This window comes from Ornithodoros turicata, chromosome 1 (assembly GCF_037126465.1).
Source record: "Ornithodoros turicata isolate Travis chromosome 1, ASM3712646v1, whole genome shotgun sequence".
Classification (NCBI taxonomy): Eukaryota; Metazoa; Arthropoda; class Arachnida; order Ixodida; family Argasidae; genus Ornithodoros; species Ornithodoros turicata.
Genome location: NC_088201.1, coordinates 89,730,976 through 89,752,813, shown reverse-complemented (window position 1 = coordinate 89,752,813; position 21,838 = coordinate 89,730,976). Strand labels below are relative to the sequence as shown.

The window sequence follows — 21,838 nt, the reverse complement described above, 5'->3', positions numbered from 1 at the left end:
GACGCGCGGTAGAGATGTCGGTAAGCGACACGAGAATGTTGGGTCTACAATTCCCATTTGTCCGAAGGCAGCATTGTGTGTCCGTATTTTTCGACATTGAAAAGGCCTATGATACCGCCTGGAGGTATGGTATTCTGCAGGATCTGCACACTCTGGGAATAAGCGGCCGCATGTTTCGCTGTATTGCCAATTTCCTTCAAGGACGATTATTCCGGGTCCAGGTTGGATCGACACTTTCTCGCCCATTCATACAAGAGAACGGTGTACCTCAAGGATCCGTCCTAAGTGTAACTCTATTCATTGTAAAGATGAACTCCATAACAAGTGCCATTCCTCCTTCAGTCAGGTATTCACTGTATGTAGATGACGTTCAAATTTCTTGTTCTTAAATTCAAGTTAAGTTCATAAATTCCTTGGACTTATATTTGACCGGAAATTGACTTTTCTTCCTCACCTCAAACACCTCAAGGTAAAGGCCATTAAATCTCTAAATCTTCTGAAGGTGCTTTCTCACCGGTCCTGGGGAGCAGATCGTGACACACTCAAGAAGATTTATGTCTCCACTGTTCTTTCCAAATTGGATTGTGGATGTGGTGTGTACGGCTCAGCACGGCCATCTACACTCAAAATCCTCGATCCAATTCACCACCAAGGACTGCGTTTAGTACTCGGAGCATTCAGAACTTCTCCGATACAAAGTCTATACATAGAAGCGAATCAGTGGTCTTTAGAGAGACGTAGGTTTTACCTTGCTGCTTCATATGCACTTAGAATCAGGGGCCACCCCGAGAACCCAGCATATCAATGTGTGAAAGATACACAATTCAGACAGCACTTCTTGAACAGACCTTCAGCCGTGCCTTCTTTTAGCGTTAGAATGTCACAAGCAGTCGAACACTATGGCTTTCCGGAATACAACTCTATGATTCTTGAGACAACTAAGAAAATCTCTCCATGGCAGCCCCCTCCAAAATGCAACACGTCCCTTTCCAGATATAACAAACGTGATACTGCTAACACCGTGCTGCAGCAGGAATTTGAGGTGTTAAAGGATAGCTTTGGTAGCCATGTAGAGTTGTACACTGATGGCTCAAAGACCGTTTCTGGGGTATCGTGCGCTATGGTCACTGGCACAGTTACAAGGTCACATCGCTTGAAAGTCACCATGTCTGTTTTCACAGCGGAAGTGTATGCCATTATTTTAGCCCTCAACTATATTTTGCAAAATCACATCAAATCGTCAGTCATATACACAGATTCTTTGAGTTCCTTACAGACTATCTGTAGCATTCGTTGCACAAAAGACCCAATTGTTCATCGTGCAAGGAGCTTAGCAAGCACTATAGCTAACAGGGCTTATCGCTTACTGTTCTGCTGGGTACCCAGCCATATAGGGATACCCGGAAACGAAAAGGCCTATCGAGCAGCTGCTGCTGCCCTAACAAATGACATAACGCTCCTCGACATTCCATCAAAAGATCTCAGGTTATGTTTAAAAACCAGCATTAACAGGCACTGGCAAAGCTCTTGGGACCAACAGACAAGCAACAAATTACACACTACAAAACCAAAGATAGGCCCTTCTCCGTCTGCATCAAATCGACTGTATGAGGTGCTGTCCTGTTGGCTCCGCTTGGGACACACATATTTAACACATGGATATCTCTTACGGGAAGAAGACCCTCCTGAATGCAGTCACTGTGGGGAACAGCTCTCAGTCCTTCATATCCTCATTGTATGCCCAGCATATCAGCATCTTCGTGAACGTCATTTTGTTTTATTCTACAGAAACTTCTTACCCCTCCACCCGGCGCTTTTGCTGGGCGATGAAAGTTTCGTACCCTTTGAAAAGATCTACATGTTTTTTAAAGATACCGGGTTTTTAAATGATCTGTGATTTTAACTACTAACCCTGCACTTAACACTGTTTTAGTAAACACAAATTTTACGTAGATAAAACTTATAGTAGTATTTGGCGCATTATGGCCTGAGTAGCTAGTGCGCCACAAAAACCCAAATCAAATCAAATCAAATCCTCGACTCAGTTCTCGCGCGACGTAAACCCCCAATTATATTATTATTATAACCTCCTCGTACAGCGAACATAGTACATGGCAAGCAGAATAAGCAAAGGTCTCTCTCTCATCATCTGCTGGGTGCCCAGCCACAGAGAAATAGCAGGTAACGGGTTTGCAGACACAGCTGCCGCAGCTGCACTCTCGGCCAGAGTTGTACACGTTACTCGAAAAAAGTAATTGATTGCAATTACTGTTACTACTGCGCGCAAAGTAATTCTTTACCATTACAAATTAACTCATCAAAAATTTAATACGTTACCGATTAAAAATGTAACGCGTTACTTTTCCCGTTACTTTTAAATTGTCTCGCCTCCTGTCCCAGATGAGGAGGACCGTAAAGGCGTCGAAACACCCCCTTCGTTTTGTTACTATTGTTATGTTCAGCCCGCACAATTTATAAATACAGTCACCTAAGTTACTGTTGCTCCAGTAGGTCGCGGTTGAAAGGGATTATCATATTACTCTGGTCTGCATGGAACACGTGTGGACTAGAGACGGCCGTCACAGTGACCTCTGCGGCACTGCTTCAGTTGAACTCGTGGTGGAACAGAAGAACAAACTGTCTTGCTGAAAAGTGTTGCCATTGTTGACAGGAGGTTCAAAAAGTAATCGATTACTCAGTAATTGATTACCGAAAACTGTAATCAGATTACTTGTAAAATTACTTGCGCACGTTACTGAAAAAGTAATTGATTACTAGTAACACAATTACTAGTAACGCGTTACGTACAACTCTGCTCTCGGCTGATGTGACACCGTTTGACCTGGCTTTTCAGGACTTGAAGCCTCCCATCTTAAGAAAACATAAACAAAAGATGGCAGGAATTCTGGGACACACAGACAAACGATAAACTTCACCTGGTCAAAAACAGCATAGGACACCCCATACAGAGTTTAGAGAAGAGAGCACACGAAGTTACACGTACACGGCTGAGACTTGGACATACTCACCTCACCCATAGTTTTATTATTCGCAGAAAGGAGCCACCCGAGTGCACGCACTGTGGGGGACCCCTTTCTGTACTGCACATCTTTATTTCTTGCCCGTTGTATGAACATGTTCGTCATCATCACTTCCGCGAGTTTTATAGAAATCACCTACCGCTCCACCCAGCCCTACTGCTGGGTGATGAAGCTCTTTTACCCTTTAGTAGAGTCTATAATTTTATTACAGACATCGGTTTTTTGAAGTGCCTTGCAATTTTAAGGAAGACTTTTTAAAGAAAACAGAATACTTAGGTTAATTTCTATCGTGCATTGGTTTTAACCTTATCATTCCATTTCTAACTAGTGACACTTTTAACAACGTTTTGGGGCTCTATAGCCTTCGTCGCTGCTGCACCACAAAAATACTAGTCATCATCATCATCATTATTTGTAATGTTTATTACTGTCTGTGCGTCTGATGATTTAGCAGCGCTTGCCTATGCCGCAATATAAAGCTGGTAATCCGCATAAGAAGGTGGTGGTTAGAAGCTTCTTTGATGCGAAATTTCCTAATTTACCTTTAGTTCCGTAGCTCGATCGCAGCAAATACGTATTAATCGACAGTTAAACAGTTATTTTCTTTCCTCCTAGGTGTGTTTGCTTCCCGCGGCAATGTGAAAGCCCACCTTCTTATTAAGATATTCACTGAAGCCATCATTCTGTGCAAACAAGCCGGCCTGCTTGTCGATTATTTGTGTTGCGACGGTTCGTCTTGGAACCGTTCTATGTGGTACATGCTCGGAATTCAGGCCACGGACAGGAATCACGTCTGCTGCAAGACATCGCACCCCGTAGATTCCAAAAGGTTCCTACGCTTCGTGTCTGACTTTCCGCACCTGATAAAGTGTGTACGAAATGCTTTGCAAAAGGCTGGCTTCGATACACACAGAGGGAAGGTGAGTGCATGCCGTACACAGCATGCTTTTTGCCGTGTCTTGCCTCAGCAAATAGTTTTAAAGAAGAGTTATTGCTAAAAGTCTGTTACATGTATTATTCTGACAGGTCCTCTGGGAGCATCTAAAGGCTGCCTGGAAATGCGACAAAGGGAACATAGCATTTAAAGCTATGCCGAAGATTACGGCCACTCACATCTGTCCCGGCCCATTCGACAAAGTGCGCGTCGGTCTAGCAATGCGAGTTTTCAGTGATGATGTCCTCCGGGGACTCCGTTGATATTCCGACGACATCCAGCCACAGTACGGTTTCAGCAAGTCGACAGAGGAGTTCATCAGACTCATGAAATCGCTTATTTCTACTATGACATCGCGGTTTCCCTTAGAGGCACTAAGGTGAGAAATATATTTTTTTCCTTCTAGTGACGTTGTAACACCTAATAATTTCTTTAGACCAGGTTCCGACCAAGCTAAGTGCATGGACGACACGTTGCAGTACCTGGATGACTGGGAGGCACACGCGGGCCCTCAAGGCTTATTGAGCCGAAGTACTGCTGAAGGACTGCGCGTCAGCCTTACAAGTGTGAAGGAGCTCCTGGAGTACCTGACGAGAGACCTTGGGTACAGGTACCTAATGACGTCGCGCCTTAGCCAGGACTGTATCGAGCGGCTGTTTGGCATTATCAGGCAGTCACTCGGGTGCAATGAGCACCCGTCGGCGGGGCAGTTTCTCGCTGTCGTAAACTGCCTTAGCTTTTACAACCTGGCAAGGGCACCGAAAGATGGAAATGTGGGCGGTGGAGTTGTGTCTGCGCTGTTAAGTCCTCAAGCAGCGAACATGTCATCGCAGCGGCTGCGGCAACGGATCGACGAACTCGTAGATACAGGCAGCATTGCTGCTGCTGAATGTGCGCTAGACCATTTGCCGTACGTAACTGAGAAGAGTGACGCCAGACTCATATTTTACATTGCAGGATATGCCTCACGTAAGTGTATTTTCAAGGAGTCTTGTGTGGAGTGCCGGAGACTCTGTTTCGAGGATGCCGCACCCGCCGAGAGCGAGCTACCTAGTGACGTCACCTTGCAGTTTGATAACGGAGGGTTGCTGTACCCAACTCCTACGTTTTACGGCCTCGTACTAGCCCTTGAAAATGCGGTGACTGCGTGCCTCAGCACCACTCAACCCCACACCGAATTAATCCTGGACATCATATCATCAGTGTACAAACGTCAGCTCCCACTTGTAGGGTGCAACAGACACTGTCTTGAGGTAACGAAGAACGTTGTCAAATTTTACTGCTTGGTGCGACTGCATTTTTTCATTAGAGGCCTCAACCGCAACAGACATGACTGTGAAAAAAGGCGCCACCTCAAGAAAATGTCTAAATCCTAATGCCCTGGCCCCTTAATTGCTGTGATATATTCATGATACGAGTGCTACAGAATGTGTGCAGAAGTAATCAGCGCTGAAGTGTAGATGTCAGAAGGCGGCAAGATCTCCCTAATGGTGCACGTTCACACGCAGCCGTGCACAGCTCAAAGACCCCAAATGTTAGTGCTTATATAAAGTTTCAGCCCGCGATCGTAACAATTCTAAGCCCTGCAGGCGTTTTAAGGTGGTGGATGTGCTCTGACTGTCATTTCATTGTGACAACATGCGAGGTATGTGACACGCGACCGCTGTTTCATTTTCACTCCTCATCTATCATTTTCAACTCAACTGTTCACTTCATTTAAGTGAACTGGAGTAGCCTCCTCTCTTCACGAGTGCCACGTTCTCCATGTTATTTTCTTTATACAAAACCAAACTAACCATCAAAGGCCCCGAGCAGTGCAGAAACACTGTCACAGATCCTTTGTTCTTGCATTCGATAGAAAGCTTTGACAAGGTTACTCTCCTTTAGGATGAGTGCCTGCCTGGCACTCGGCGTGCTTGGCCTTGGTTGACAACAACGGCGACTTTATTGCGGAATGATGAATGGGGCGTTTCATCGCAAGGGGTGATACTCTACTCCTGTTACTGTAACGGGTGTTGTTGACTTTGCTTCTATAGTTTATTACTCATGTGTCTTGATGTTTGTTAATTAGTCCTCCTTCATTCATTACCTCACTTCTTTTGCGTGTGCGGGCGGATCTGCTCAATCAGCTGTGACGGCCTTAATGTATTTGGACGCTCTGGACTTATCCACTACAGTATGTTTCTTGTCTGTCATAGTACTGTGCTTTCGGTTGCTGTGTACAGAAAGCTGGGGACATTTCATCGCGAAACATAGGCGGGTTGTACATTGTGCAACTAAATTATCGTTTGGCTAAACTACGGTGCAATCTGTACAGTGTTCCTCGCTGGACGGATTACGTGTTATAGGCCTGTTCGGCTGCCCAGGGGGCACCTCCGTTTGTTGCATGCCAGCGCCGCCTGTGGCAGCTACGTAAATCTTCTCGCGCACGGAGTGCAGGCTCCCACTTGTCAGCTGCACGGCCGGCGGGATGTTGAAGCTATATTGCGCGTTCAGGAAAGTTAGGAACTTAGAGAATTTCTTTTCCGAAGCTAACCTGACGAAGGGAACGCGTCTTCGATCCCATGTTTACGGAGTTGAACAGGAGATATCATCGGATAGGTTGGCGGTTCAGGGCAAATGCGTGTCGCAGGTGAAAGACAGCGTGGTGTACGACATACGCATACTAGTAAGTGGCAGATTTTCCTTGTACTATATTTTATAGGTTAGTGTGTAATCTGTAAATTAGTACACTCTATGCACTTTTTGTAGCCTGCTAATGACCTGTTTCTTCCTTTTTTTTCTGTTTGTAGCTGGATACCGCGACACAGGCGATCGCGTCTGCTAACTGCACTTGCAAAGCGGGTATCGCTGGCAAATGTAAACACGTGGCCGCGCTCTGCGTATACGTGAACATCGCAGAAGACATATCGTGCACAGCCCAACCGCAACGATGGGGAAAACCGACGGGAAAGCCCCAGCGGCCGCTGGATAGGTCCATCGGCGATTTTTTCCCAGGTAGGCACCCCGCTTCTTGATCGGAACGCTTCTCAAGTTGCATTTATGATCATTAGTGAGGCTACCTGTTTATTAACTTCAAGGATGCCGTTGTTGCTTCTTAACGCATACTGTTTTCGCTTGCAGCTGGTCCTAGCGCAGGCAACTGCCCGCGACCAAAGCCACTGCATGTTGTCCTCCGAGGTTATCCCGATTTCAACTGCACAATAGCAGGTGTTCTAAAATCAATGCAGAAGTTGGAAGTGGAGCGAGCTCGCAAGGCAGTGCTGACTAATATAGTCAACCAGGTACATGAAGGCATTGAAGAGGAGGCCCTGTCTCAAGCCCCGAGTAGAATGGAAACTAGAGCAACTGTGTGGAGGTTCATGGAGAGAAAGGAATTGGCTGGTCCACTGCATACTGTGCTGGTTCACAAAAACTTTGTCGGTGAACTGGATCAGCAGCAGCTGCAATTTTACAAAAAAGCAGTTGAACTCCAGGTTTCATCATGCCAGCTGGCACTGGCTACTCGAGGACAGGCACAGAATCCACGGTAAAATTTCGAGCTAATTGTCTTAATTGCTGATCGAATGATGGTGCTTCAAGGCACTAATTGACAAGTACAACATTCTATGTTGCCCCTGATTCTGTGACTTCAGGTGGCACGAAGAACGAAAGCCCAGGATCTCCAGCACCAGTGCTCACCAGATAAAGACAAGACAAGGAAACTTCATGGCACTGGCACTCAGAATGGCACAGAACAAAAAATTTAGCACAGAAGCAACGCGCTATGGTAAGTTCATGTGTGGGCACTACGTTTTCTTGTCCTCTTGTAGCTGTTAATACAGGCATCAAGATGTGTGATGCATCTTAGGTGGTGCAACATAGTGTGTTTGTTCAGCATTATTCTACTGTGTATAAATAACGCTATCGTCAATAAGGGATCGCCAATGAGGACCGTGCCCGAGAAGCCTTCCAGAGTGAGTATGGTACAACAATTCTTCAGGTGCGTTTCAGAGGTTGCCTGTTTTGGAGGATACAAGGCCAGTGCTTTGAGGATGTCATGTGCATTTGTGCAGCATAATTTATTTGAGGTGACCTGCTTTCCAGACAGGTCTCGTTGTCATGGGAGAGCAGCCGTGGCTGTGCTGCAGTCCGGATGGTCTGCTGAACCTTGATGGAGACAGCCTCCTCATCGAGATCAAGTGCCCATACCGATGTAAAGAGATGCCAATCGTGGACGACGAGACAGGAATGTGCTTCGTGGACTACCTCCATTTCGTAGACGGAGAACTTTGTCTTAAGACTACGCACCCCTACTACACACAGCTGCAATTACAACTTTACGTCCTCAATTTGACGAGGGCAATTTTCTTTGTATATAGCTCAAAACAAACCAAGTCAATTCTTGTAACCCGGAGCGACGCATTTTTAGCAGAGGTGATCCCAAAGTTGGAGTTTTTCTATTTCACCTACTTCCTTGAGGTACTCTCTGAAATTAGGAAGTGAGATAAGAGAGGCGTCACATTTCAACGTCTGTGATTATTTATTTAAGAGTCGTGCAAGTGCAGTAAAATATTTGTGAGAGACTAACAAGCAACTTTTCTATCTTCACATTACTAAGACAGCCAATGTGAAATACTGCCACAAAAGAAGTACTTCTATACAATAAATGCAGCGTCAAATGTGCAATGCACAACCCATTCGCTATCCTCCATAAGATAGTTACGAGTTTATAATTGGAGCTTGGAAGTTCACCAGGCATGCACAGATATGCATCATCTTTCCCATATGCGGTATAAGTGTGAGTGACACACGATTGTTGAGGATGTTGAACAATTTCAATCTCTGTATGGTGCGTTCAACATGTACTCTGACCTGAGCAATAACAAAAGTGGTCTCCATATCTTCTACTGAAAGTTGTCGCCCTCCCGTGTTAAACGGTGGCATGACAAGCACGGCACCTTTGTCATCAAATGTGGTCTTAATGGCCGGGAATCCCTTGTCACTAAGTACGACGTCTCCAGGCAGCACATGCGCCAGAAACCCAGAGTCACGTGTGATGAAAGAATCAGAATGTCTTCCCCCATACGGCTTAGAAAGAAATGCAACTGCCCCATTTGGTATGATCCCTACAAGCCACTTCAACGTGTAGCCCCCCTTATAGTGCGAATAGAGGTAATGTTGTTCAGGGCCAGAAGGAGTCTCTGTCGTGACCTCTGTATAATCAATTATAAATGTACAGTCTGGATAGTGGCGTTGAAAGCATGGTGGCAGTGTCTCTTTGATTGTTTCACGCGGTGGCACGAAGATCCACTCTCTGGTCACTGCGCTGAGCTGGTCCAATGTTGTGTGGAAGACACGGCATGCTGTCGATTTAGTCACACCAAAGAGTGCTGCTATTGCCGTTAAGCTTACTCCAAGCTTCAGTTTCATGAGGAGTATAGCCAGTCTGTCTTCGCGAGAGACATCAGAGGCCCTCTGGCGTTGTTCGGGAAGGAGGTTCAGAAGAATGGAAAACACTGTCATGGTGACACCGCAGAGATCCTGCAGGGCCTTCTCTGAACTGGTGAGCGTTCGATAGCCTTCAAAGCCGCACTTCCTTTTCCATGACCCAACTGGTGTCACCTTAAAGAAGAAAAAGAGGAACATTTTGTATGGCAGTAATTACACAGGTCACAGAGAAGCACATCTCAGGGCCTGGTCCTTAGCAGAGAGCCGAGGCATGATCTGCAGGCGTAAATTCATTATATCACAAACCTGTTCAGCTCCACAGGGATCATTTTCCTCAGTATCACAACGGTCGTGGCTTTCTGAAGTATGTGTGCTTGAAGTTCTGGCAGTATGCTCATCAGCGTGCTCAACCTGTGTTTCACCATGCTGACCGTCACATATCGAGAGAAACAGCTGCAGGACTCCAGGCGTCTCTGTTTCTTTCAATGCTTCTGTCTGTGTTGCCTGCAATTAAAAAAATGCATTAATCGTCCTTGCCAGAGCTAGTTAGCACTATATTTACGCACTGCATCAGCATGTGTTGGTAGCTTTGAAGCCCCAGCTGCAAGGCCAGCAAGGAGAGCAAGTTCAAAATTGTCTTCAGGCATGGGCTGTTCAGTAACATCACCTGCCATTCCCGAGGCACAACTGCTTCTAACACAAGATACACTATCTGGCACTTTGTTCCCCACCGTCATGTTTTCTTTCATCGCCTGGCGCTTTTGCCACCTGCGTTGAACGTACAATATTTTAAGTTCCATAAAAAAGTCACGAACAGCAACTCGATCTTGCCACTCATCAATGTAGTACATATGGTATTTACGTATATCAAAACATTGTAGTGGTGGTGGCTAAAGAAACAAAGAAAAAATTTGAGACTTATATCAAAACGAGCGCTGCCTGTTACTTTCTCGTAGCATCTGGTGTTTTCTTCCTGTACACTTCAGGAAAGATAGTTGGCGTGTACGAGGGGCTCGACTGGATGTTGCTCACATGATTTCCAGCGAAGTGGCGACTGCAAATGACGGTCCTCTTGGTTGGTTGCCATGGGGTACCGTCCGGACTTGAAAACAAACAAGGAAAATTGACAATGAAAAAATAGCTAGGAAGCAAGCGAGCTGGTGAAGATGATGCATAATGTAAAACCCCGAGACTAGAGAACACGAAAGGACAGACACAAACACGAAGTCTCAAAAAGAGACTTCGTGTTTGTGTCTCTCCTTTCGTGTTCCCTAGTCTCGGGGTTTTACATTATGCAAGGAAAATTGGCAAGTTGTTCACGGTTGTCAAAGCAGTGATGTCTGCTTTCACAGCCGTACTTACTTTACACGACGAACCGCGACTATCCACGCTTGCCTCCTGTCCTTCTCGTACCATTTGCCAGGAAAGGAATGGAATGTCACTGGAGGGCTCAGTCCTACCGTATTCTTCACACTGTTGCTACAGTTTACGACACAGCAGTAAGCCGATCCGGGCCTATGCTGTGATTTCTGAGCTTTCGACATAGGCCAGCGCGTTTGCACATACACGAACAGCCGTAAACGATACGTACCGTCCCGCCAATGTGCTCGAGAGAGGTTTGGACGCCCACCGCCAGGGGAGAAACACGGCGCTGGTATCGCCCCGACAAACTCCAACCAAACAGGCCTATATGGCTCTTTTGCTCTTCATGTAGCTCGTGTATAAAACATGGTGTACTGCCGCGACAAGGAATGACATTTTAATGTATGCTGGTGTCGCCGCGGCATTCGCGTATGCAGACTTGCTCAGACATTCAAAATGTCTTGCTTTTACCTGTAGCACAGCTGTAGTACTGTGTACCCATACTTTTTCTGTGGGTCAGTGTGCATTATTTATAACTGGCAAGCTGCTAGCTATAGTAGTCATAGAAAAACCGAGGCATATTACACGAACAAGAAAGAAGGGGAAGAAAGGGTAGTCAGGTTAGTCTTGAATTGAATTGATGCAATGCTACAGCCGTTCGAACGCCATGTTAATGCATGTTATCCAGTACCTGAAGGGCCTAATATGGTCTAAGAGCGCGCGTTGCGTGACTGGTCCAAGGCATATAATTTCAAGTTGAATGTTATATAAAGAAAAACAATGTACAAGTTTCCGGCGATGCAGAATCAAAAATAACAAAGACGGTTAAGAGCATCAACTGTTTACTATATACATTAAAAACAAGACTTTCGTGCAGTAGGCTGCACTTCTTCAGGTTTGAGGACCTGTTAAAAGTGGTGAAGCATATATCAAAAACCAAGTCACATGGTACAAGAGAAAAGGGTAAGGGTGAAGAGAACTAAAAACGCAATACAAATATCAACAAAAAGGAAAAACAAAACGCAATAAATAGGAGGTGGCTGGACAAGGTCAGACAGACATACAGACGAGTCGGAGTTGTACGTGGAGGAAACCAATGAACATCACATGAATAGGCACAGCAACCAGTTCGCACAAAGAGCTTCAGAATGCGTACGGGGAATTAGGGCTCAAGGGCGAAGGATTGAGGACACGCAGCACCTTGATGGCTAAGAGCTTCCAGACTCCGGGAAAGTGAATACTTCCCAAGGTACATATAAATGGTAGCGAAGCTTGCATTGGCCACCACGTCTTCAAGGGCGGCCATGATAAAGACCGTCAGCGCCATCCATCCGTTGCGGGGCATACTACAAATTTCATCATAATGACGTCACATGGACGTCACGTGGTACGTCACCGTTACGTATAGCACGGGGCGTGCCAGGCGCTCGCGCTGCGCGTTCCTTCCACCGCGATGCCGAGCCGCAGAATGTCACAATCGCTGTTGACAGCAAATCCAAGAGCAAAAGCTCATGAACAATTTGTGAACAGAGATGAATTAACACTAGCGACATGCGTGCAACAAAGGACACAGGAGACCAGGTGGGGGCTTGCTTTCTTTTATCACAGGTAAATTCGCCATGGCATTGTAAACAGTATAAATACAGTATAAGCAGTATTATGTAGTCCGTCCAACTCCAGTATAAACACCCACGACAGAATAATGTGCAATAACCAGTATGACAGCCTATGTAGTGAATAAGCACAAAAAGATAATGTACAAATTCCAGCAAACATAGATAGGGCCCAGGACTATTGCTGTCCCCATGCACATCTGGAGCTTTCCACATATCTCTCGTACCAAGAAGGCGGAAGTGAACATATTTGCACTTTTGGGTCACATTATATGATACTTGCATGCTGTGTGGTGCTATGTCTCCCAACAGTTTTTGGCATTCGTAATGAATGCTATGGAGGAATTAGAAGGCACAAGTCCATTAGCTCAGTTTAGAAGTCTGTGATACTTTATCTTGCAAAACAGCCACAATAATATCAGCTTCCAGCAATGACAACCTTGTTCAGAGCATACACACTGTTCATGACTACTACTTTGATTACAACAGCATTTTTGTATTAAAGGCATGTCAAAGCATTGACAATGTTTTCTGCTTCTGCTATTTTGTGCACATTTTGCCACGTGGTGTAGGTTTTCAAGCTGCACAAAGTGCTTAGCCCTGCACATAACTGCACGTACATACTGGCAGTTGTGCACACAACTATTGAACTCAGCACAGGATCCAAAATATAAAATTACGTACTAGGGATCTATGTAGACAGATATACACTAAATGCATATCAAAGAGAGGGCAAACTGCTGATGATCCAAAATAGATAATCCATGCTAGGAATCTATATACAAGGGGAAGCAAACAACAACTTTATTATGGGATGATGGCTGGGGCTTCCACAGGGATACACCTAATACGTATCAAATAATAGCAAACTGCTGAAGATTCAAAATAGAAAATGTATGCTAGGTATCTATGAACACAGGTGTACGTACACTAAACATATAAATAGGCACACACTACTGAACTCTGCATGGCTGTCAAAATACAAACAACACAGTAAGGAACTATGTGTAAAAGTGCACTATGACAATCGTACGCTACACAGGAATAAAAGAATCACAAGAGATCATGTGCAATCTAGGTTACAACTGAAAGCACTGGATAGACAACAGAACCATGCATATGCTTTTGCATGGAAAGAAAATAACTTCTGGTTACATCAAAACAACGTGCACAGATTATGAACTTAGTCTCACTGCCTGCTGCAGTGCCTTTTGACGTAACGTACTATTTCGTACTTCCTCATTCCTATGTCGTGCAAACCAGAACAGTCGCACCCTGAGAAAAAAGTGAAATAAATCATCATACACTGATGAAGAACATAAACTCAATGTCTTTGGCACAAGTGTGTCCAACACTTCACACAGCTTGGACCCGACCCCTTGGGAGGTGAAGTATGTCTTGACGTTTGCTTTGAAGGCCTCCTCGCACGCACCCACAAAAGTCGCAAAGGCAGGAAGAGGAACTGACAGCTTTCCAAAGTCAGTATTGTCCACATTCTTTACACTCAAATAAAGTAATAGCTGGGTACTGTCCTGAAATGTGGCATTGTCTTCCAGCAGTTTGCATTTCTGCTCAGAGGGGCAAGTGTGAGCAGCGAGAAATTTTGCACCAAGCCACCCTGCAAAGAATGTTGTGCTGTTGGACCCTAGCGGTGATGGCGACTCACTGGGTGCCACGATGACATCGTCAGTAATGTGCGTGGCAGCAGAACATCCAAGTCTGCTCATGTAGTTAGGACCAATAGGTATTGCCGCCAGGAGGGAGTCCAAGGATGACTCATCTGGTGAAGGTGTATTGCTCCTGTACTGTCGTCATCGCAGGCTACCACAGCTTGCACACGTTCCTCCGTTGAAGGCCCACTGCTTTCAAGTCTGCTCTGATTGGCGTAGGCACTACTTCCTCCTGTAAACCAAAAGTAGCACTCGCAATAATTGCCTCTAGAGTTACAACGTTTTCATGTGATAACTTGAGCATACCGACTTGTATTATACTTACCAACGCCATGCAGTGTGCGCTTCAATGTAGGAACTGCATCCCACCGAAGCCTTCCTGTGCGCAAATAAGCAACTGGTGCGAAGTGCTGGGAGCACAGGACCTTAGAGCGAATGGAAATTAGACTCGTATCCGCCTCCAGGTTGCAAAACTCCAGCCACGCCTTGTACCTGCGAAGCAGTTTTTATTGTTGAAGAATTATGCAAAGCTGTGCCACGAAAACATGCACTAGCTACAGCAGCCTGACCCTGTATGCCCTACATTCAGAGCTAAAAAAAAAGAAAAAATCAGCAAGCAAAGCAAGCCATCAACATGCTAGCATTGGGTACATGTAAGCACATGCAGCACAGCCCTTTGTGTCCCGTACATGCAAACCGTTGCAAAACTCCTCGTTGAAAGCAGCCCAGCAGCCACATGTTTAAATATTTACATGTTTACCACCTCACTGTGGAAGGATGACCTATCCAGGGAGTGTCCATACAGTCTGAAAGCTGGAAAACAGGTGATACCATTGAAACGCTATTAATCTTATGTAACTTGCACTATGTTCACTTCACCGCTCTCAATAAATCTCGGGGGGAGAGGTACGCATTGTACTTCAGCAAACACTGCACGTCCTCAACCAAGTGACTCAGCTCCGTTCTCGGCCGTAGACACTTATACTATATAGGAACTCACTTCAAGGGGTCCCGAGGAAAACGGTGGAAACTTATACCGCCCATAGTGTCATCGGCGTCACAGTTTCCTTTCTCCTTCAGGAGGCACCGCTTATGTACGCGCCTCGACATGGTGCGTCTCCCGGTAGAGCCTGCAGGAACAGGTTTACCGGCGTTCTGTTGTGTTTTACCATTGTTCGTGTGTGCCTACCTTACCTTAGTTCTCCGAGAAGTGACCCTGTTTGACTTTGTGGTTTGAAATTGAAAAGACGACGATGAAGAAGAAAACGGCTATCAACAGTCACAAAGTGCGCAGTCAACGTACGGCAAACTCGTAGCTAACAACATGCTGAGGGACAGGAACCGGAAGCGTACTCGGCTCTGTCTATAATCTTACGTATTACTGGCAGACCGGGCGAATTGCTATATTAAAAATATGCATATTGGATTAATACACACATTATTCGCGCCTCCGATCAAATTATTTTTGTTTACGTTCGTAGTTTGCCCCTCAACAACCACGCTCGCATGTGTATCATGAAGGGCGCAGGGTTGCTAACACAGGTTTGGTATTTTTTCTCGCCTTCGCTACCATTTATATGTACCTTGTACTTCCTTTGTTGTCGTTTGCGTCTTTCGAATTTCTTCCTTGCACAGACTGCTCATATGCAGATTAAAATCAGCTATTCGTTTCCGTTGACAAAAGCTGCCATTAACATATAAGTATCTCGCGCTTATAGATCAACAGCGACCTAACCATTCATATAGCAAACCCTGTCACCCAGAACTCGCAACCTAGAGGGTAAAGAGCACTAAAATACAGGGAAGTAACAGCACGGCGTGACTACACAAAAGCAAAGCCACAGTCCCGGCGCCCGAACAAGTCTTTATCGTTATCAGGGGCCCGATGTCTCGTGATCCGAGTGCTGATCTGGACGCGCGAACGCATATCAGAGCTGATATCTAAGTGCGCCATTCGTTTGCGCTGCTCTATGTGACACTCGAGATGCGCCTTGCACGCAGAGCGAACAAAAGGCACGCTCATGGGTTAACGGCGGTTGAGGAATCACGTGACGAGTAGGACAGTAATAAGACGCTAGAGGCGATCAGATCGCATAGCGCTGAAATACGCTCTGCGCCATCTCTCGGCAGGAACATCGGCGGGTACCTATGACAACCGGCGTTCAGCACACCAGTCTTTCTAGCCCACCATACTCGCAGCCTGCCACCGTCGCCGAGCGTGTGGCGTTCGTAGCCATTGGGCGAGGAGGTCAGCCGACGCAAAACGCTGCGATGTTCGTCGTTGAAAATGGCGCTTGTGTGCGCGTTTCTAGTGGTACAAGGAGCCGCTTCAGTGAAGTCAACGAGGACATTTCGTGTTCACAGGGATGTCTTCACGTGGTTGTCGGAAGAGCAGTTTGTTTCCTTCTTCCGACTGTCCAAAGCCTCGTGTATACACATACAGGATGTATATGGAAACATGGACATGACATCGAGTGTTTCCCATATAGGGAATGTTATCACCCGCATAAGATGAGTTAGTGTGTTTGTAACCCACCATTGTGAAGTTAACTTGGTCTTGCATAAACATGACATTCCTTTATTTATGAAATATTTGGACACTGCAATAAAAAAAAAACTAGCAATACTTGCGCTATTCATTTGTGTGCTTTTTCTGGAGAAGCTTGTGCGCAAAATATTGTGATATTGGAACCAGTTCCTACGGGAATGAGCCAGCACATATTTTATTGTCTGTATTGTTAGTAACTCTGACTGGCATACCTAGTATAGGCGGTCCATGCTTCCTGCGGTCCGCCGTTCTTGTTCCACCATTCTCCTTCGTTCTTCAAGGAGTTGGTGCGATATTGATGGTGGCACCTGCCTCCTCCTCCGTCGACATGTGCCTCCGCTCCGCACATTATGACCTTGGCTGCTTCCTGTAGCCGGCAACACTCTGGAAGCCTCAGCAGGCTGTGTGTCGCCTTGAGCTCTTACCCGAATAACTGCTTAGTTTAGTTATACAACTAAAAAGGAGGAGGGGGTCACTCGAAAAGCTCAGCAAGCACACCGTAAGTCCACCAAATAACTTTATCGTCAGTATAGCAATTTTCCACGCGGCGTATAGTGCACAGATCACCGTCCTCGTCTTGTACGACTGTAATGCTAAAATAAAACACGCAATTAATCCTCGACACATGTTTCGCGTGAAAAGAAAAAGAGACAGCTCCGAGCACCGAAGGATTCTCTTCGAGCCGATGACGGCAGCAGACGACATTGCACTGCATTCGCATTGGCTGATTCGCGTCTTACGTGATCATTTAGTGAAGTATGATCAGTGGCGTAGCCAGACCTCCAAGGTAGGGGGGGGGGCTCGATACGAAAACTCGCCCCCCCCCCGCTGATCCTGTGTCGACAACACAGACATACTTGTGCACACTGCTGAACTAAGGATTAAAAAAAGGAACGAAAATAGTTGATTTAGACGTTCACAGCACGATTACATGTATAGGCTGTCATGACCAATGAGGTGGTGTCACGAGATTGGAAGTATTTTGAAAAGCTCATACTTTCAAAAAAACCATTCAAGAGTACTTCTTAGATAGACGCCATGAACTGCAAGAACTTTCGCGATCGTCACACTGGTCCCCCCCCCCCCCCCTTACATCTATTATGTTCTCGGATTTGCTCGATTTGTGTGGGTCGGTCCGTGGCAGGTAGGCTACGCCACTGAGTATGATCAAGAAGGTTTCTTTCCACACGGTAAGAAAATTTATATTTCTTAGAGGTAAATACAAAGTAAGTTAATGTCGTCAAATTTAGGCTTTTCGCTTGACAGACTTGCGTCTGCCATCGAGAGTAGCGTCGTTGCTCCTCGCGCTGGCGAAGCTCGCCTACCCTACCCAGCGGACGACGGTGGCCTTACTGACCACTTCAGACCGTGCGTCGGCAGCACGCGCTTCCCCGACGGTGGGCGTTGCCACGTTAGGCCGACGCACCGATGCAATGGCCAGTAATCCGCCCAAGGTTTCCCAACACAGCGTTAATGCAGAAGAGCTGCAATGTCGTCGAACAATCGACTGGAACAACAACCTAACAATAAACTAACGATAGCACATGCCTCATGCAGGTGTCCCTTCTTCCTCTTTCTCTTTCTTACAGGACCTTTCGCCCGAAAAGTGCGTCGAGCTCCCTTTCACTCACAAGGCTATGAGTAATTTCACTCTTTGGGTGGTGCAGAGAAGCTCGAGCTTGTGCGTTCCCATCACTTCCTTGGTGTGGTTCTGGACCCGAGCCTGCGCTGGGCTCGCCACTTTAAGCACATTGAAACCAAAGTGCAGCGATGACTTCCTGCAATTCAACATCTTTCTGGCTTAGGCTAGAGCTGTGATCAACGCTCCCTCCTAGCCGTTCACACGGCTTTGATGAGGGCGACTGTGCTTTACAGCCTTCCAGTCTTGCACAGGGTTTCTACAACATCGTTAAATACCCTTTAGACTTCGCCCGAAGCCTTCGTCGCTGCCTTGGCCTTCCAAAAATGGCTGAAACACGGCAAGTCCTGGTTGAAGCTGGTCAACTCCCGGAGGAGGTCCTCCGTGAGCGGGAAACGGCTCGACATTTCCTACGTTTGCGTGCGCACGTTTCCCGTCACCCACTCCTCAGGAAAATTCGATACCATCCTGAAAGTGATTTCCATCGCGTAGCGCAGAGGACACGCCAGGCTCTCACTGGCTTCACACCTAAGACCGTCACACCGCCGAACGCCCCCTGGTCTCTGCCTGTGCCACCCACCTTCGCACGTCTTCCTGACCTCCAGGACCGCAGAGATCAGGTTCCCCCTCAAGTCCTTGGAGCCAATTTTTATGCTCTCGTAGACCCGAAGTTTTCTACCTCTTACGCCGCTTACACCGATGGCGCATCTCGAAATGGCAATTCTGCGTCGGCATTCGTCATCCCCACCGAAGGCGTAGTTCAGGGACGTCGCCTTTGGCATCATACCTCATCCACAGCTGCGGAACTCTACGCCATATCTTTCTTTCTGCAGCACATCGTTCCCTTCACCCCACGGAATTGGGTGGTCCTTACTGGTTCAACGTCTGCGCTGCAAGCAATTGAAAATTCTGGCATACGAGGCTCCTCCGCACCGTTGGTTATGGATGTGTTAACGGCATACAAGCTTGTCTACGACGCAGGGCATAGGCTCGTTCTCCAATGGGTTCCAGCCCAATGTGGTGTCAAAGGCAATGAACTGGCTGACAGCACCGCCGAAGCAGCTCTCTCGTCTCGGAGACGGACACGCGTATTGCACTGCTGAGAGGAGATCGGCGGTCCATACTTCGACGCCTCGTGACTGCTCTGGCTGCCCGCCAACGGACCGCTGACATGCTACCCCTCGCCATGTTAAGCAGAGTTGACCCAGTGCTCGCTTTTCGCATGCGAGCACATATCTCTCGTCAAGATGCCGCATTAGTTCATCGAATGCGCCTCGACGTGGCCTTCACAGCACAGTGGCGCTACCGCTTGAGACAAGTTGCCTCTCCCTACTGCAGCCACTGCGGTGGTGTTGAAGACCTCGAGCACATTCTTCTCCATTGCCCACACTACCAATCTTCCCGATCCGTACTCTCCGCATCCCTCAACGAGCTAGACTGCCGCCTCCTCTCTCTCACAAAATTGCTTGGTCCGTCGCCGCATCCAGCACACCACCGCTCTGCCATCAAGCTCTGTTCACCTTTCTGGACGCCACAGGACTTCGATCCTTATTCTGACGGGACTCAATATTTCATTCCCCGCCTCAACTCCAGCAATGGGGCAGAGTATCGCCCCCGGCGATGAAACTCCCCACCCATCATCCCGAAATAAAGTTGTTTTGTAGTTATTCCCGAGCTTTCCCGTTAACAGCTATCGCTGTAAAAGGTTCATGAAATTATGCCGTTACCGAGACCCACTGTAGCTTGATCAACGAGCTATGATCAAAGAGTGCATGCACACCGTCAAATGTGAACGATGACGAATATAAAACGTCAGCTTATTGGTTCCACTGAAAGATGTGTCAAAATCTAACGTTTTGCCTTGTTATCTCGTGTGCCCAAATATTAAACGAATAACGAATAAACGATACAGCGGAAATACCAAAACCTTACCCAAATATTTCAGCTCCCAAATATTTTGGCTCCCAGCAGTTGATTGGGCCACCATGAGGTACCTCGAGCCGCTGCCGGTCTCACGCGCAGAGCGGAAGCAACTAGCATTGCTGATTTCGGAAATGAACTTCCAAATTTGGATTCGCCGGTGCCGGCTGTCCTTTGGTGACCCAGATGTTGGGAGCATGGGTATTTTTCAGGCAGTGAGAGCCGGGCTGCGTGCACATATCATCCGTGAGCAGTCATTATTTGGGTCTGTGGAGTGCTGTCGCCGCTGGCTTAGAGCGACTCGGCTCATGATCAAGGTGAGTGGCATATCAAGTTCTAGTAAGCCCACTAGGTCTGTACTGCTCCCCCGTAGCGACTCTTCTGGAGTTTCAGGATTGTTCGCAGGGTATGGCACGTACAAAAGCAGTCTCCCTTTGGAGCGTTGTTATCTGGTATGTAAGATAGAGTTTGTGTAAAAGAGGCTACCTCCACAGGTAGTTATCTTGCTTGATGACAATACACCCAAAGATTTCGGCTGTCGACTATAGCCTGGGCCACTGTATAGTTCCTGGAACCGTTGCCTGTTCCATGCGCTCAGTGTAAACAATTGGCTTTATTATAATTACCGAGATAAACTTTCAAATTTGGATCCGTCGTTGCCGGCTGGATTTCGGTGGCCCAGACTTCGGAGACGCAGGTATATTTCAGGCTGTCAGGGCAGGGCTTCGTAGCCACATTGTCCGTGAGGAAGAGCACAGTATGGTCTTGCGGAGTGCTCTAGCCACTGGCTGACATCTACTCGTCTTTCCCGCCACGTTCAGGGTGAGTGGCAAATCATGCTCTAGCTAGCTCGCTAGGACTGTACTGTACTCCGCAACGACCCTCCCGTGTTTGGATTGTTCGCTTGGTATAGTCAGTACGAAAAGTAAACTCTCCAAGAGAGTGATGTTACCTACACTCTAAATCAGGTAACGCATATGTAACGGTTAAGTACCGCTTGGCCAAGAGGTACATTTTTTAAAAAATGTACCTCTTAAAATTAAGAGGTACATGCGCCCTCACATGCGGTACATGTAACGGATAGCGCGCAGCGATTTAGGCCTACCCGTCGGGGTGGTTCCCCTCCTCCACGATATATTAACAGCCCCAGGAAGCTACGCTGCACGATAAATATAACAAACAAATACCTTTATTCGAAAATTATATCCATTTCAGGATTGATGCTTGTCCATCGCGAGCGTGCATTGTCATGATGCACAAACGCCCAACACACGGGGCACACCGTATATGGATGAACGGTGACCACTGCGTCTCTCCTTCACCACTGCAGCTGCTCTGTGGTCACGCTTCTTTATCTCTTCCACACCTTTGGATAGCTGTTCTTCCCCAACTTCCGTTTCTTCCGCAGAACGTAACACCAACCACAGTAGACGATTGACTCACCCATTTACGACATCGCTTGACGTAACCTAGGAACGAAAATACAATGTAAAAAAAAAATCCAACAACCGAAATAGCTTGCCTGAAAAACATGCCTACTTGCTTGTGTAATCCAGGTGTAAAATGCACTCTCGGCTCCTCTAATTCACGCATCAACGTTCGTGCATGAAGCACAAAGTTCGTTTTCTCCGTCCCTCAATCGTTGTGTCCAGCATGCCGGTGATCAGGACCACTGCGAATC

The 21,838-nt window shown here is 46.8% G+C and overlaps 1 protein-coding gene and 1 long non-coding RNA gene across 3 annotated transcripts; both read right to left on the bottom strand.

Annotated features, from left to right (window-relative positions):
- Positions 1–8,676: 8,676 nt before the first annotated feature.
- LOC135378425 (uncharacterized) lies at positions 8,677–10,079 on the bottom strand. The gene is made up of 3 exons (XM_064611457.1): positions 9,972–10,079; positions 9,780–9,909; positions 8,677–9,572 (listed from the first exon to the last, which is right to left on the bottom strand). Exons 1-3 carry the CDS (start codon positions 10,077–10,079, stop codon positions 8,677–8,679), a joined length of 1,134 nt encoding a protein of 377 aa, XP_064467527.1.
- A 4,090-nt stretch (positions 10,080–14,169) lies between these two features.
- Positions 14,170–14,977, bottom strand: LOC135366102 (uncharacterized). 2 transcript variants are annotated; one of them, XR_010414098.1, is made up of 3 exons: positions 14,811–14,977; positions 14,376–14,542; positions 14,170–14,282 (listed from the first exon to the last, which is right to left on the bottom strand). It is a non-coding gene; the product is annotated as an uncharacterized LOC135366102 (long non-coding RNA). The 2 variants fall into 2 exon arrangements; XR_010414099.1 differs by having other exon boundaries at positions 14,814–14,977.
- Positions 14,978–21,838: the final 6,861 nt, after the last annotated feature.